General features: G+C 66.8%; 1 protein-coding gene across 7 annotated transcripts in view; it reads right to left on the bottom strand.

Annotated features, from left to right (window-relative positions):
* Nucleotides 1-1,085: 1,085 nt before the first annotated feature.
* SBNO2 (strawberry notch homolog 2) overlaps nt 1,086-16,129 on the bottom strand; it is a 51,336-nt gene continuing 36,292 nt past the window's right edge. For 3 of the 7 annotated variants that reach the window (XM_086699730.1, XM_086699729.1, XM_086699734.1), the window contains 27 exons: nt 15,816-15,899; nt 15,465-15,561; nt 14,988-15,142; nt 14,774-14,907; nt 14,604-14,694; nt 14,381-14,524; nt 12,058-12,175; nt 11,715-11,820; nt 11,156-11,309; nt 10,137-10,313; nt 9,540-9,637; nt 8,837-8,919; nt 7,558-7,749; nt 7,141-7,310; nt 6,437-6,568; nt 5,821-5,956; nt 5,626-5,738; nt 5,452-5,523; nt 5,263-5,371; nt 4,976-5,050; nt 4,496-4,678; nt 3,539-3,633; nt 3,362-3,454; nt 3,106-3,237; nt 2,785-2,861; nt 2,359-2,557; nt 1,086-2,288 (listed from right to left, as the gene is read on the bottom strand). In XM_086699730.1, coding sequence (XP_086555856.1) covers nt 1,677-2,288; nt 2,359-2,557; nt 2,785-2,861; nt 3,106-3,237; nt 3,362-3,454; nt 3,539-3,633; nt 4,496-4,678; nt 4,976-5,050; nt 5,263-5,371; nt 5,452-5,523; nt 5,626-5,738; nt 5,821-5,956; nt 6,437-6,568; nt 7,141-7,310; nt 7,558-7,749; nt 8,837-8,919; nt 9,540-9,637; nt 10,137-10,313; nt 11,156-11,309; nt 11,715-11,820; nt 12,058-12,175; nt 14,381-14,524; nt 14,604-14,694; nt 14,774-14,907; nt 14,988-15,142; nt 15,465-15,561; nt 15,816-15,899 — 3,831 coding nt within the window. In that variant the 3' untranslated portion in view covers nt 1,086-1,676. The remainder of the gene's footprint in view (nt 2,289-2,358; nt 2,558-2,784; nt 2,862-3,105; nt 3,238-3,361; nt 3,455-3,538; nt 3,634-4,495; nt 4,679-4,975; nt 5,051-5,262; nt 5,372-5,451; nt 5,524-5,625; nt 5,739-5,820; nt 5,957-6,436; nt 6,569-7,140; nt 7,311-7,557; nt 7,750-8,836; nt 8,920-9,539; nt 9,638-10,136; nt 10,314-11,155; nt 11,310-11,714; nt 11,821-12,057; nt 12,176-14,380; nt 14,525-14,603; nt 14,695-14,773; nt 14,908-14,987; nt 15,143-15,464; nt 15,562-15,815; nt 15,900-16,129) is intronic. The other 4 variants (XM_086699733.1, XM_086699735.1, XM_086699731.1 and 1 more) reach the window with 3 other exon arrangements.

The following is a 16,129-nucleotide window of genomic DNA, read 5'->3' as shown; positions in this document are numbered from 1 at the left end:
GGCAGGGCCTATGCACTAGACAGGCCTCACTGTTGGACACTGAGCCAGGGCATCCAGGCCTGCCCACGGGGCCTCATCTGGTGCGGCCGTGGGGGCGTTATCTACAGTCCCCTGCCCCAGGAAGGGGTGGGAATAGCCTGAGGCCATCAGTCCTGCAGGCCAACGCTCATCCAAGGTCTGGGGGACCTGGGAGGCATGGTCACAGCTTCCTGCCTGTAGCTGCCTGGGGCCGTCCTGGCAAGGGCGCAGAGGATGGCACGGCTGGAGAGCAGTTGGGTCTGTCCTGTCCCTCCTCCCCCCCCCCCCGCCCCAGCCCCCGCCAATTTCCAGTGAAGGTCAGCAGCAGAGAGATGGGGCTGGAGGGCTGCAGTAGCCAGGCTGAGAACCCCAGCCACCCTAGAGCTGCTCCCCCTGGGTCTCCCGGCTCCTCGCCTGTCCACGTCCTGGCTGGTGGGAGACCCTTCTAACCTGAGGACCAGACCCGGGTGTGCTTCCGTGGCTTCCGGGAAGGGCCTGGCGTGCATTCCTGCCGTCCCCAGGGCCCAGCTCTTGGCCCTCCTGTCCTGGGCCACCCCACCCACCTGAACCAACACCGTGAGGGAGCCTTGGGAATAAACCAGAGCAGGGGCCGCAGCTGTGCACACCAGAGACGAGGGGAACTGCTCTGGAGAGCACCACCACCCTGAGTGTCCCGGGGTGTCGGGGGGGGGGGGGGGGTGGGTCTCCCTGGCAGGCAGGAGGCAACCAGTGGCTGGCCCGAGACACAGCAGGGCTGGCACGGGTTGGGCCAAGGCAGCTGGCCTGCCACGCTGGTGCCAGGAAGACACCGCAGACGACGGCCCCTTGTAGCGTGGGTCTGTCTCCTCAGCCTGGCCCTAGACCGCTACCCTGGCCTCGGCCTCCCGCGGGTCTGGGAGAGGAGCGGGCTGGTCTCACCTGCCTGGCTCCCTCCACAGGCAACAGCCCCCTCGACCTCCTCTGAGTGGGGCCGCCATGGGCAACCGCTAAACGTTCCTGGAGGAGACACACCGTGCCTTCCTCTCCCCATGGTCTCTGCAGGCCGGAGAAGCAGACAATCTGGGAGGTAGTGAAAAGGCACATATATTTAAAAAAAGATCTCTTTACATATGTACACCTGCATTAATTATAAATACACATAGAAACCAGGGACCCACCCACACCGCCAGCTCCACGGCAGGTTCTGGGGCCTGGGAGAGAGGGCGGGGCAATAATTTAGGGAGCAGAGAGAGTGGGGAAGAATTGCATATATTAATGGGGGTGGGGTCTGTCCCATGGAGTCCCCCAGAGAAGGCAGGGCCCTGAGCACCTGGGGTTTCCTGAGTTTCCAGCTCTTGGGGCCACCCAGTTTTGTGGATTTCAGGGGTTTCTGGTCAGACCAGGCCCTGAGGATGGGTGGGGTGAGGTGGGATGGGGAGCTCCTGCCTAGGCCTGGAGGGCAGGAGAGGGCAGAGGCACGGGCAGGGTGTGCCCCTCACCCCCGGGCCCTGCCCAAGCCTGGACCCCGCGACATCCTGAGTGGGACCTGCGCTGCCTGGGAGGGCCCCGAAGGGCGGGCAGCATCTTGAGGGGTCTGCCCGGTAGGGAAGGCACTACAGTGGAGGCCTCCGGAAGCTGGGGGCGGGGGGGGGGGGGGGGCGGCAGCCCCTCCCCGGAAGTCAGCAGGGGGGCCCTGGGCCCCGGCTCACCACCCGCCCGCCACCCAGGCCGGCAGGAGAGAAGTTCGAGTCCACGGAGACGTGTGTATTGCAGATAAGTGTTTCCCCTCGGACGCCGGCTGTGGGCCGCTTGCCGGGCCTACGAGCTGGGAAAGGGGGGCCCAAACTGGATGACGCTCTGCCGCTCGGGCCCCCCGCTCCCCGCGGGCGCTCCGGCTGCCCCGGCGCCAGGCCCGGCGTTGAGGGAGCGCAGCATGTCCTCCAGCACCTCCTTGAAGTTGATGTCACGGCGCTGGTGTGCCAAGGCCGCGGCGGCGGCGTCGGCTGCGGAGTCCGGGGCGCCCAGGGGCAGGCCGCCGGGGGCCGGCACGGGGTCGGGGGGCGGGAAGGCAAAGGGCAGGGGCTGCGGGAAGGCCTGGGCCGGCGGGCTGTAGGTGAGGTCCAGGACCTCGCCGGGGCCGCAAGGCAGCTCGAGAGGGCGCAGGGCGGGCGGCGGCGGCGGCAGCGGCGCGGGGAGGCCCCGGCCCCGCGCGTGCTTGCGCTTGACGTCGTCGTCCATGAGCTGTAGCTCCTGCAGCACGCGGCGCACGCAGCCCTCGGGGATCTTGATGCCTGGGGGCCGGGGCGGGTCAGGGCTTCTGAAGCGGTGCCTGCTCCCGCCCGGCCCCTCTGGCGTGCCCACCTGCTCACCGACTTGCTTCTTCTGGTCCTTGGTCTTGAGGCGCACGATCTGCAGGTAGCTGCTGCTGGTGACGTCGGCCATGACGGCGGCGATGCGGCCCCACACGCGCAGCAGGGCCCCGCACAGCATGTAGTGGTGCCGCAGCCGCAGGCCCTGCACGCAGTCCTTGCCCTCCTGCACCAGCCGGCAGTGCCGGTTCCTGCGCCGGGGCGGGGGAGGGGAGGCTCGGATCCCACGGGCCCCACGCACCGTCCTGCTCGCCGCCTCCGAGCTCCCTGAACGCCCCGGACGCCCAACGCGGCCCCCACCCCCCCCACTTTGCCCTGTGCCATTTGTAGGGACCCTCGTACACGTGCTTTGCAGAGAGGCCAGGCCAGGCCGTGCAAAGCTGTCGCGCCCCCGTCCCAGTCCGACCCCGGCCCTCACCATGCGGTGTGGCTGCAGTGCGTCAGCGAGAAGGCGTAGCTGTTCTCCCAGTGCTCCCTGGCCTCCTCCGCCGTCACCTGGGGACACACAGCCGCGTGAGCCACCCGCATGGGCTGACCATCCACGATTCCCAGCGCACGAGCGGGAAGCTAAGGTCCACGGTGCCCCAGGCCTGCTCCTCCTGCACCGGCAGCCGGGTGAGCTGGGCACAGAGGGCTGGCCTGGGGACCTGCAGAAAGGGGAGCACGTGCGCCAGGGGGCACAGGCACCACCCCACCCCCACCCCCCCCCCGCCCCCCCGGCCCGTCAGCCGGCGCCTACCCAGTGGAACTTCCGGCACAGGCTGTCGAAGGTCTCCAGCTGGCTCTGCCGGCCCACGTTAGGCTTGTACACCGTGAAGTGCTTGCCGCGGTTCTGCTCCGCCAGGAGGCAGCTGGGCTTGTTGTCCCGGACCTGGGCAGGGGTGCGCGGGAGGTGGGGGCGATGCTGCCTGCCCCTCCCTGCCCCTCCCCTCCCCCTCCCCATCGGCTGGGGTCCCGCCCCTGGGGACATGTTGGGGGCCCCCCGAGCCACCCACCTTGTAGGAGAGGTAGAAGCCGTCGTGGGGGCCCGTCAGCTCCAGGGACTTGGCGTAAGCCTCGTCCCATTTCAGGCCGCGGTCCACGCTGATCTGCAAGAGCATGCGGGGCTCAGAGTGGGGTGAGGGGTGCTGGGACCGGGCCTGCACGTGCTGGGCGGCTTAGCACCCACTCACCTTATAGAAGACCACCTGCCCATCCTGTGGGTGCCCAGGGGCAAGGAACACCTGCTGGCTCTCCTCATAGATCTCATCGACGCCTGGAGCCAGGTCTGCAGAGAGGGCGAGCAGGGGTGAGACCCTCCCATCTGGGGGCCACGAGACTCCAGGCTCTGGGCTTTTGGGAGCCGTCCGTCCCAAGTTCTCGGGGACACCCCAGAGACGTCCACTAGGGAGTGCAGTGGATGCTCCCCCGGCAGAGACGGCCCGGATGGCAAGCGGCTCCTCCCGTGGTGGCCTGGGGTCCAAGCCGCCTCCCCAGCCCCCACTGGACACTCACACTAGATGTGACTACAGACAACGTGCCCCTCAGGGCCCCAGCTCTGCAAGGCTCTTGTGGGGATGGTTACACAGGAGTCAGCAAACTATACCTGCCACCGATTTTATAAATAAAGTTTTATTGGCACGTAGCCGTGACCACTCAGTTTCCCGTGGTCTGTGCTTTCACTACCACGGCCAAGTTGTACGCCCGGGCAGAGACTGGTCCTCGAAGCTGAAAATATAGACTCTGGTCTCTCTCAGGAGGGCTCGTGGCCCCCCCCCCCCGGCCCCTGCTGTGGGGTATCAGCCGTCAGGTTCCTTTGGCATGAGGAGAGCAAACGTGCCAGGCTCACCACCAGCACGTGGAGCATGTGGATACACCCCTCAGGCCTAAATAAAACCTTCTGGTCCTCAGGGAACAGCACTAGGCTGCAGCAGCCCCCCTCCCCGAGACAGAGTCTTCTTGGTGCTCCAAGTCCTGCCCCTCCAGGGCCTTCCCAGTTGCTCACCGGGGTGGGGATCACCCCAGCATGGCCACAGTCCCTCCATTAGGAGGCTGGAGCAGGGACAGGGACAACACCGTCAGGGCCATTTCGGGCTCTGGAGACCCCCACCCCCCACAGGCCCCCGCCCCGGGGAGGCCACAGCCCTCACCCAGGATGCCCATGTCGTATTTGCCCTCCTTCTTGTCCACATCGATGAGGTGGTCGAAGGTGTCGGAGAAATACTGGAACAGCGCGTTCTGCTTGTGCACCTCTAGCCCCAGGATGCGGTTCAGGAACTTGGTGATGGAGCAGTCTGGGGGGTGGGGGGTGCTCAAGAACTTGATGGAGCAGTCTAGGGGGGCGGGGGGTGCTCAGGAACTTGGCGATGGAACAGTCTGGGGGGTGGGGGGGTGCTCAAGAACTTGATGGAGCAGTCTGGGAGGGGCGGGGGGTGCTCAGGAACTTGGTGATGGAGAAGTCTGGGGGGGCGGGGGGTACTCAAGAACTTGATGGAGCAGTTGGGGGGGGCAGGGGGGAGCTCAGGGCGTCGGGAGCCCCAGCAGGGCCCCGGGAGCTTTGCCTGGGAGGTGTGGGGGCCTTCCCATGGATTTGGGGGGGCGGGGGGGGGGGCTCTGCGTGGAGGACTCACCCTTCTCCACATCCAGACAGCCAGAGCGGGACTCACGCCCACCAATGCCAACCGACAGCAGGCCCTGCTTCATATCTGCAGAAGGGGGGGCCTCGAATGTCTTCTGCCCCGTGCCAGCCCTCCAGCCAGCCCGGGGTGCCCGCCCTGCCACCAGTGCCCCCTCGGTAAGCTTGTGCGGAAGGGGGGGGTCTTTGGACACAAATCCAGTCTGCCAATCCCAGTGCTCCAGACTGCTCCGGGTCAAGCTGTCCCCACACCGCAGAGACCTTCACTCATCCCCAGCTCACCCCGGAAAAAGGCGGCATCTCCTCCGGGGTAGCCCTGGGGCAGCGGCACCTTGTTCTCAGTCTGGCTCAGGATGGTGGTGAGGACGCAGCTGAGGGCCCGGGCGCCGTACTGAGTGCAGAGAGGAGGGGCGTTAGGGGACCCTGGGCATGGACACGTCCCCTCCTGCCCCCCTCCCCCTCCCCAGGTACCTTGTTCTCAAAGTTGTACTTGCTCAGGTCACGGGACTCAGTGGCGCGGCGGTCCCCATGGGTCAGAGCCCCCTGCCCCGGATGGGGAAGGCCGTCAGGAACTGTCCCGCTCCTCCCGGCGCCGCCCCGCGCCCCCCCCCCCCACCCCGGGGGAGCCCGCCCAGCCCCGCTCACCAGGCTCTCCAGCCGCTTGGCGACGATGGAGGCGAACCTTCGCTCCCCGGCCAGCTCGGAGATGAGGAAGACGTACTCGGGGGCAGAGACCTGGTTGGACCTGTGGGTCCGGCCTGAAGGCGGAGGAGGGCTCTCAGGGACCGCGGGTGGGGGGGGGGGCAGCCCGGGGGCGGGGCAGCCCGGTGTGGGACTCACCGAACTGCTGGATGGCCCGGTCCGCGCTCCAGGGCAGCTCCAGTGTCATGTGGACCCGGCGTCGCTGGTTCTGGACGCGGCGGTCCGCTTGGAGGGAGATGCCAGAGCTGGAGGCCTCGGAGATGATGGCCACGAGCTGGGGGACACGGACGGGACAGTCGGAACCCTGCCTGCTCCTCTGTGCCTTGCGTGCCTCACGTGGGTCACTGGGACTCGTTTAAGGTGAGTACGGGAGGAGTAAGTGTCTGTCCGTGGGGGAGCCCACGTGGGCTCAGAACGGACCGTGGGCCACCCCTGGCCTGCCCTGGGTGGAGAGGAGCAGCCCACACTGAGTTCCAGTGGAGGGCCTCGCAGCGGCCCCTGGGCAGCGACAGACAGCAGCGTGACAGTGACTGGAGGCTGGGACGGCCAGGGAGGCCTGTGGGGGCCCCGCTCAGGCACTCGTGCACACACACGCCCAGCGGGGGCCGCGACGGGCTGTGGTCCTGGGGCCAGCCCCTCAGAAACTCTGCACCTCCCTGGTCACGCAGGGTCCTCGCCCGCTCCCCCCACGCGGGGGCACCTGTTGACACAGCCCGTCCCCTGCGCCCCCCGGGCCCCGGCCTCATGCCCCCACCTTCTCCCCACTCATGAAGCGCTCCTTCTCCCTGAGGTTCACGTGGTCGATGGAGAGGCCTTGCTCTGCCCGAGACTCAAAGGCCACTGTCCCGTCGGGCCTGGACACCACACGGCCCTTCCTGCCAGTCATCTGGGGTGGGGGAGGGGGGAACAGCAGTCAGCTGGTGAGGCCGTCAGGGACTGGCCCCCGCATGCCTGTTTCCCTGGCCCCTTGCCTGGGTGCCCGGAGCTCCTGAGTGTGTGTGTGCGTGCTAGGGACACCGTGGACCCTGGGCCAGGACAGCCTTGGTGCCAGGCCCGGGTGGCCCAGGGGCAGACAGCAGGATTTTCACTCCGTCCTACGTCTTCTATTATAAACCCGCTCCCTGGGGCAAAACCAGAGCCTGGGCTGTCACCACAGCGACATCCCAAGAAAGGGGACAGTTTGCAGGTGGGGAGGGGAGGATAGGGAGGAGACACAGGGGGACAGGCCTGGGGACTAAGAGCACACGGGGGTGTGTGGGGAAGGTGGGTGCCAGGCCGGGCTGGGGAGCAGGGGGCAGGGCGACCGTGGCTGTGGGAGGGGGAGTCCACCACCAGCCGGCCCGGCCTCCTGGGCTGCACACTGGATGCTGGACCTGGGGTCCTCCCAGCTCCAACCCCACGTCACGGTGCTGTGCGGGGACTCCGGGGTGGCCACGAGGGGGCCCTGTGGGAGCTCACCTCAGCCACGTGCTCGGGGCCCCCAAGCTGGTCGATGAGCTCGTCCAGAGTGTTGACGGGCAGCTCCCGGCCCAGCGCCCGCACCTTGGCCAGGAGGTCCTGCCTCAGCCGCTCCACACGCTCCAGGACACCGGGGCCGTGTGGGTCTCGCTGCAGGGGACACAGGGGCCCTGCAGGGCCAGAGGTCAGGGGGTGCCGGCCAGCCCACCTGCCCACAGCCCCACTGGAAGCAGTGAAGGGGTCCCTGAGGAGTGGGGCACAGTCGTGTGCACGGGGGTGTAGGGATCCGGAATGTTCTCTCACCCCAGACTGCTGGTGTGAACCCCCTCTGCCTCAGGCCAGGCGCATGGCCCTGATGGCTCTCTGAGCCCGACTCCCCTGTCTGTAAGGTGGCAAATGCTGGGCTGCGGGCCTCACCGCGGTCATCGGCCGGCAGCCCGATGGCGTCCAGAATGACTACGTCGTCATCCAGCACGGACTCAGGGGAGGAGTGGAAGTCACTGTCCAGGCCGGCATCTGACTCGGTGCTGCTGTCGTCACTGATCCGGATCACGCCTGCCACCTCGCACACCAGCCTGGGCGCCTTGGCCCCACGGCCCCGTGGCCGCCCTGCACAGGAGGAACCAGGCTCATGGAGGCCCAGCCCGCTCCTCCCTCCTGAGGGGCCCAGCTCACAGCGACGCCTCAGGAGGGGAAGGGGGCAGTCCAGGGCCACACCCACGTGCCGGGACCCGAGTGGCCTGAGCCTCTTGCTCCGTCCGGCTTTTGGGTGCTCTCCCGGGTCCTGCCGTCAGCCAGGACGTGGTGCAAAGCAGTTTTAACGTCCCTGTCTGACTTCCTGACGCTTCAGTTTACTCTTGGCTGGTGCCTGGGGAGGCCAGGTGCCTGACCTCACACGGCAACCCTGGTTGCCTGGTTGGGTCGGCCAAAGGACGTACCCAGGTCCCGAGGGGACGGTGGTCTAGGCACCTTATGTACACTGCCATAGTCGGGGATGCCCCGCGTCTGGCTGTGTGACCTCAGCTGGGTTGCCTGGCCTCTCTGAGCCTCGCTTCCCACAGTGAGCTGATGCCCAGCCTCTGCTGGAAAGCAGCCCATGCAGGCACCGCCGGGAGGGTGACCTCCCTCCTGGGATGCGCTTCCTGAGCCCCATCGTGGCCCACGAGCTAGCGTGGTGGGGGCGCCGGGCTGGTTTCCACCCAGGGAGCGCGAGGCCGAGAAACAGAATCTTAAGCTCCCCCATCCGAGGGCGACGCTGGGGGCCACAGGTGGCTGCTGCCCGAGGACGAGCTAGCCACGCCGTCCCGCGGAACCGGGGTTTGGTCTTTGGCCAACTGGGAGGTTGAGGAGAGGCCCTGCTGGGGTCTGCGTCTCCCGTGCAGCGAGTGCACCCTGGAGGCTGCCACCCACGGGGTTTCTCTTGGGAAGCTGTGCCGAGTGCCTCTGCACCTGCTGTCCCCTGGACGCGTGGGTGGCGGTGGGGGGGGGGGGTGGGGCGCCCAAGTTGGGCCTGCTCAGAGACAGAACCCTCCTGGCTCTGCAGCGAGCAGCAGGGGGGTCGGTGCTCAGACAGGGAACAGTGGGGCAGAGGACTGAGCGAGTGAGGACGGGAGGGAGACCAAGGAGGATTTCAAGCCAGGCTGTGCATGGGAGATGGGAGAGAGATCAGAGGCTGGGGGGTGTGGGGGGAGCTTACGTTTTCTCTTACTGCCAACTCCTCTCTCTCGCTTTCTTTTGGTTGAAGGAAAGTGCTTCTGAATTAGTGACAAAAAGACACCCCTAAAATCAAGAAGCAAAATTATTCCCAGTACAAGAGAAATCGCACCTGGAGTAGCTCTGGGGAGGGTGCCTGGGGTTTGGAGAAGGCAGGCAGGGGCGGGGAGGGAGGGTGTGAGGACTGGGGGGGGGTGGGGGCAGGGAGGGAGGGTGTGGAGACTGCAGGGGTGCAGGGTGAGGGTAGGCCCCTGAGTGGGGCTCCCTCCTCCAGCCATCAAGGGCTCTGTGCGCAGACTAACCACCTCTGAGGGGCCCCGGGCCCAGGAGGCTTTCCAGCCCTGGGAAGAGAGGCCTGCAGCTTTAGGATCCCCAAAGGCTAGTTCCTAAAATCTGCGCTGTCCTTGAAACAGTGCTGCAGCCGTGTGGGGGATGGGCACCTGGAAGCCTTGTTCCGCAATCCCAGGTCCCTTTGCTGCCACCCTCTGAGCCTTGGGGTCACCCGTGGCTCATCGTCCCGGCCTGTCGTCTCTGAGGGCTGGGGCAGTGTCTGAGCAGATGCACACCTGGGTTCTCACGGCTGGGGTCACAGGGCACTGGCTGCCACGTAGGGAGAACGGAGGGTGGGGGCGCAGGGGGGGGGGGGACCGTCCCCGCCCACCCTGGGGGCTTCGAGCATCACTCACTCAGCGGCGGAGACAAAGCAATCGAGCTGCCCGTCCTTCTGGTCCAGCACCTCCCGGGTCCGAGCCTCTCCCGTGGACTGCAGCCCGATGACCACACACTTGGGGAGTGGGGGGAGGTCGGGGGTGAGCTGGGCTCTGAGACTCCCACTGGCCAGCCCAGGAGCGTGGCCCCAGAGGGGCCCACAGGGAAGCCCCTGGTCGTCAGAAACCAAGTTGGCCTCAGTTTCTTTCTCTTTCCGCCCCTGGTGTCCTGCTGGCTGCCAGGCCCCCAACACACCGGAGTCTACCCTGAGACTCCACACAGCCTCAGCCCTCCTGGACCCTCTCACTACCCTCTGCCCTGGCTCCTGCCAGCCCTGCCTGGACGTGGAAAACCGGGGGCCAGGCCATGCCTGTCACCTGCTTCAGGGGGGCTAGGTCAGGCAGGGCTGGAACCTTCCAGGCCACACTCTGTCCTCACAGACTCGGCCCAGCCACACAAGAGTGCAGGGCTCCTGGTGTAACCGCAAAGCCCTAAGCCCTGCCCGGCTCTCGAGGTGACAAGGGAAGAGCGCCTCGCCGGCCCCGCCGACCTGGGCGCTGTGCCTGCCGGCTCACCTTGTCCCGGGCCAGCTCCTCCCGGGCCAGCTCCACCAGCCGGTGCACTTTGGCGGCCACACAGAGATACTTGAAGAAGCGCTGGTGGGCCGACCAGAACTGGCCCCACAGGGACTTGCGGGACTCCAGGCCAATCCAGTCGGCGGCCTGCTGGAACACGCCCAGGGCCTCGGCCCACTGCAAGGACACGCCCAGCTCAGCTCGCTGCGGCCCAGCCGCTCCACGCCACCCGGCTCCCATCCCGGCTGGGATTCATCGTGGGGGGCGAGGGGGTGGTAAGCAGAGCAACACAGAGGTGCTGCTGGTACCAAACGGTAAGAAATGTTAGAAAACCAAAACGTGCGATTCTGGCGAGGCCACGGTGAGAACGGCAGACTCCGCGCGGGAGGCGAGGAGACGCTGCTTCTGCTAAGGGGTGGGGACACCTGCAGTGACCGCCTTCTGCCAGCAGCCACTTGGCTCTTGACACTTCAGACCGGGGCGTCTCACCCAGGACCGTGCCTGGCGACAACTGTGGCCGTCACGACTGGGGACCCCATCGAGTGGGTGGGGCCGGGGATGCTGCCCCCCCCTCCCCCAGTGCCCGGGACACCCCAGAGAGAACGACCCCCCACCCCCACCCCGTGTCAGCAGTGCTGGCGGATGGGGCAGACGGCCCAAACTAGGTTTGAACTGTAGTTCAAATCATCAACACCGTCAGGGCTGACGCCCAGGGCTCGTCCCGTGCGGGCGAGATGGGACCGTGAGAACAGAGGAGCCCGTCCACGACACAGGAATGCCAACGAAGATGGGGCCACGCCACAGGCACGGAAACATGGACGCCGACAGCGGCCGTGAGCTCCGGGAACAACGAGGCCCCGTCATTACGGTCACAGGAGAACCGGCGGCAGGAGTGAGTCTCGACGGGCCAACTCCCCGTGGCACCCGCGAGGACAGATGCTGAAGGGACGGGAGCATAATTCCCAAGGGACACGCACACTCGTGTCCGTGTGGTCACAGAGCCCGGCCACCCTGCTTACCAGCAGGGCCGCGCGGTTGTAGACGCGCTCGAAGGCTGGGGCCAGCGGGATCTCCTCGATGCGGAAGGTGACGCCGGAGAAGCTGAGCTGGCGTGCGATGTACATGCCGCTGACTTTCATGTCCATGGCCACGATCTCCATGGCGCCCACGCCCCTGCGGACAAGGACAGGGCCACCTGACCACATGCTGGGTCCCACGGAACAAGAGTGACTCGGGGAGGGGCTGATACCGGGAGCTGAGCCCTGGAGGGTGAGGAAGGGCCAAGCACACGGAGAGCGGAGGAGGCAGCACACGCAAAGGCCCTGTGCTCCCATCTGCCTGGGCCCGAGAGGCGTGGGGGGCGATGCAAGAAAAGCAGGAGTGAGGGGGGCTCCTTCTCCTGGAGTGATGATGGGCAGCAGGAGGCAGAAGAGTGAGTTTTAGGTCCCTCTGGTGGCTGGATGAGCACAGGCCAGCGTGTAGAGCAGACACACCTGACACTGGGCCCTGGGGCGTGAGAAGCAGCGCCCTCTGTGGGTCCCTCGCCAGCCCCAGTCTCGGGCAGGGAAGGGCACCCACCTCTTCTCGATGGCATGCAGAAACTCCTCGAAGGTTCGGAAGGGTGTGCCGTCCCCCCAGATGCCCAGGCGGCTCATGTAGATCATGTTCCGGGGCTCAGAGGCACCTGGGTTGGGGGAGCCGGCAAGGTCAGGGGCCTTGAACACCCGGGAATGACTCGAATGGAGGCCCAGGAACGGGGGCCGGGAGGCTCACAGCCAGGGGTGCCGAGCGGGCGGAGGCAGATGGCAGAGGGAGCCCCGAACGGGTCTGGCATCTGCCTGAGGAGAGAAGCCCTGCCTCTGGACCAGGTGCTCCCAAGGCCCCCCGGGGCGCCCCCCCCACCCCGCGCCTCCCCCCCCACCTGTGGCGCTGGCGTAGACCACCCTGGCCAGGGGCAGCTTGTTCTGCAGATCCAGGACAGCCTTGCCCATCTTCGTGGAGCTGGCATTCTTGGCTTTGTGACACTCGTCAAACACGATCTGGTGCGGGCAGGGGTCAAGGACTGTTCTGGGAGACAGACAGCCCCGGGGACCCTGGCTGGATGCCCCAGGCCACCCCATTCTGAAGGGGAGCTCGGCAAGGTGCCTGGGGGGTATGCAGCCTCGGGGTGGGAGCCTGGGAATGTCACCGCCAGGGCAGTGGGAAACAGCCTCAGGGCCCCCTCTCGACTGCTGAGGACGCGTGCCGGGTAGACGGCGCAGAGTCACACACAGACACTCGTGCCAAGGAGCACGGCGAAACGGGGTCCCTGAGGAAGAGGGCTGGGCTGGGAGCAGGCAGGCATCCCAGCTGTGACGGGTCCCCTGGGGGGGGGGGGGGGCGGCGGGGTCTCTGCGTAACTTCTCACAGATCCTGGAGACTCTCTCGAAGCAGAGCACCGAGGAAGGTCTTTGTATTTTAAGAGAGAAGGAACCAGTTACAGGCGAGGACGCGCGCCACCGAGGTGTTCTAAACACAAGACACGCTTCTCCTCACACACGCGCGCGGGCACGCACACGCCTCACGTGAAGCCTGTTTTACGCGGCTCTGCGGGAGCGACACTGGGAAACCGGAGCGTGGAGGTGAGCGCACAGCCTCCAGGTGGGCCGGCCGTCATTTGCCCCAGGCTGTGTGGGGCCTTCGCCCCAGGCTCTGCGAGCTGTCGCACGGCAGGCACAGCGCCCTCCGGTGCCGGTTCGGCACAAGAGACTTGCTCCATAGGACAGCTGGCATCTGACGGCGGTAAACCCGGGAACTCGCCCATATAAGCGGGAAGGACACACGGGGCCGGTGTCCCTCTTCCTATCTGTGACCGGGACCAGGAGAGAGGAGGACTTTTGGAGAGTGCCGGGCGGCCCTGAGGCCGGTCACCCCACTTCTGGGAACGGGCCCAAGGAAAGCGAGAAGGGGTGATGGGGCACCCTGGCCGGGCCCAGTCACTCAGGGTTGTTTATGACCCAGAGAGAGAGGCCGGAAGCCGCCTCCAGGCCCCGGAGACGGGGCGGCACAGTACGTGATGTGCAGACATACCCAGGCTCAGGCGGGGAGGACGGGGACAGCCCTGGGGACAGTGCACAGGAAGATGAGCGCCCTTCGGTGGGGGCCAGGCCGGGCCCCCGAGCACCATGAGGAGTGCCGAGCCCGCTGTGCGCACCACGGGGCAGACTCCCTGGCGGGGGAGGGGGTGGGGTGGGCTCAGGGGACCCTCCACAGGCGCCAGTGCAGAAATCCAGGAAAAACAGTGGCCCCCGCCCGGCACCTCACCAGGGGAGACAGGGGCGAGGTGCGTGTGCTGGCGCCTGACGTGTGTGATTCAACGGCTCACACACGACCCACAACAGACTGTCCTGCTCTTGCCTGTACGGGTCCCCCCGTCGCTTTTCTATAGTTTGGGAGAAGCACAAAACCAAGCTTTCTAAATTCCAAGGGAGAAGAGAAAGGTAGAAACTCCTCCAATCCATGAAGTTCCTGCCACAGTCGGGAAGCATCTAGAGCCAATACTGGTACGGATACCCCTCAACTGACCAACCGGTCAGCAGAGCTCCTTGACCCCAGCAGCCTGGCTTTTGGCCCAGCTGTCCTCCAGCTGGCCCAGCCTGGCCTGCCCACCTGCATGGAGCCCACAACCGACTGGGAGGGAGAGGGTGAGGAAGAGGAGGAGGGAGGAGGGAGGAGGAGGCAGGAAGAGAAGGGGGAGGCAGAGGAAGAAGGAGGGGGAGGCTGAAGATGAAGGAAAAAGAGGGAGGAGAGGAAGAGAAGGGGGAAGGCAAAGGAGGAAAGAGGAGGGGAAGGGTGACGAGGAGGGGTGGAGGGAGGAGGGGAAGAGGAGGAGGGAGGAGGAGGGGGAGGATTTAGAGGAGGGAGGAGGAGGAGGAGAGGGAGGGGAGGGAGAGGAGGAGGGGGGCAGAGGAAGGAAGCGCCCTCTGCCCCATTCCTTGGCCACAGGCACCTTCCCGCCCTGGGGCCCCTGGGCGCCCCCGCGCCTGTGGTCGCGGTCCAGCTCGCCGGAGCCGGGACGCCGCCGCCGCCGAGCCAGACCGCAAGAGGACAAGGGCAGGCACTGAGGGCGAGCGTCCTGACGGGAAAGCCTTCCAGCGGGTGGCGTGCTGGCATCCGGGACCGGAGGAGGGGAGGGAGGGAGGTCCCCGTACTGCGCAGCCCCGCCCCCGCCCCGCCCCCGCCCCGCCCCCTCTGGTTCAGGATACGACTCCGTCGAAGGCCTCCCCGCACCACTCCAAGATCTGGCGGATGCGCGTACGGTGCTGCCCGCCGGCCTGGCTCTCCCCGATCAGGGCGGAGTAGGTGGCAAAGAGGACGCCCTCTGAGGTAGTGTTGTCGCCGTACTTGATCTGGGGGAGAGAGGCGGGCGTGGGGGTGCAGCCGGGCTCACTCCGGGACCCCGCCCGAGGAGGGGGCCACCCCACCCACCTTGCTCAGCGCGTGCACCGCGATGCCGGGGGCGTCGATGTCCCGAAGGTCGCGCTCCGCGTCATACTTGAGATCGTTGGAGACGCTGAACCTAGGGGTGAGGGCCGGTGGGTGCCATGGCGCCCCCTCCTCTCCCTGCCCACGTGCGCGGGGCTGGACGGCACACTCACCACAGTGACTTCTTCCGGCCCCGCAGGAAATTCTCCAGGATGATGCCAGCCACCGTGCGCCCCTTGCCGACGCCCGCACCGTCGCCAATGAGGAAGCCGGCCCGCTGCCCGCTGGGGAGCAGGACCTCGTGTTGCTGCGGGCCAAGGGATGGCGGTCAGGGCCTGGCCGGAGGCCCCCACGCGGGACGTGGGCCGGGTGGGAGACCGAGGTTACCTGGCAGGCGTAGGTGATGGCCTCCAGCTGCAGGGCAGACAGGGCCCCGCTGTCCGAGGCGGGCAGGGCAAGGGTGTAGGTGATGTCTGGCGGTGGGACACTGGACAGCGTGCTAGTCTCCACCACGCGGTCAGGGTGCTGCTTCCCGATCTTGGCTGCGGAGGCAGGGCCGGGGGCAAGTCAGGAGTGTGGCCAGGGACAGGTCAGGGGCGTGGTCGGAGTCTCAGGGTTGGCTGCGGTGGGGGGGGGGGTACCTATCCGTGCTTCACACAAAGGGGTGCGGGACAGATCCATACAATCCTAAGCGGGGAGGAAGTGGGCTTTTCATGGTACGCTCTGTGCTGTCTCAGGCGCTGTGCCGAGCAGGGATTATAGAAGTGGCCCCAAGGCCAGCCCACAGCTCCCAAGCCCCTCCAGAAACCTGGAGCAGCCAGCACCCCCCACCCCTGCTGGGGTTTCGCAGGGCAGGGCACTCACATTTGGAGGGCACGTAGTCGGCGTAGGTCTCTGCGTGGCCCAGCTCGTCCCCCTCCTCCTCCTCTGCCTCCTCCTCCTCCTCAGGCTGACTTTGAGACTGAAGGTCGGTGCAGGAGCTGTGGTCAGGGCTGGATGGCCCTGTCCTGCCCAGCACGTCCGGCCTTCCCCCAAGGGGCAGCCAGGCCAGTGAACAAGAGGGGTGGGGAGTGGCCCACCCGCCCCCAGTGTGCTGCCTCCCAAGGGCCCATTTCCCCATCTGTAAAACGGGCAGATCTCGCTTCCAAAAGGCTGCCTCTGAGTGTTCTAATCCCTACAAGAGGTGGGCAGGGCTGGGGAGAAGGCCTGGCTCACCTGGTAGCTGACGAGGAGCGGGGTGCTGGAGAGGGAGGACACGGGGTCCTCGACGCCCGTCCACGGCCCGCGGGGCAGGAGCAGCTGGAGGGGACAGTGGACATGAGCCTGCAGACAAGACGTGGCGGGGGGAAGCGCCTCCCCGAGCCCCCTGACCCGGTCTCCGGCGGGGGGGGCACCACGTGGTCTTCCTGCCCCCTTCCTGCCCCCTCCCTGCTGCCCGCCAGCTGGTTCGTTTGAGCAACAGGCTAGAATTCCCATCACACAGATAAACAGAGCAAGGACACGTCCCACGTCCCCAACCGCAGTCACAC

Source organism: Puma concolor, chromosome A2 (assembly GCF_028749965.1).
Source record: "Puma concolor isolate L17-30 chromosome A2, mPumCon1.1.hap2, whole genome shotgun sequence".
Classification (NCBI taxonomy): Eukaryota; Metazoa; Chordata; class Mammalia; order Carnivora; family Felidae; genus Puma; species Puma concolor.
Note: the sequence above shows the minus strand (reverse complement) of the source record. Positions and strands in the feature narration are given on the sequence as shown.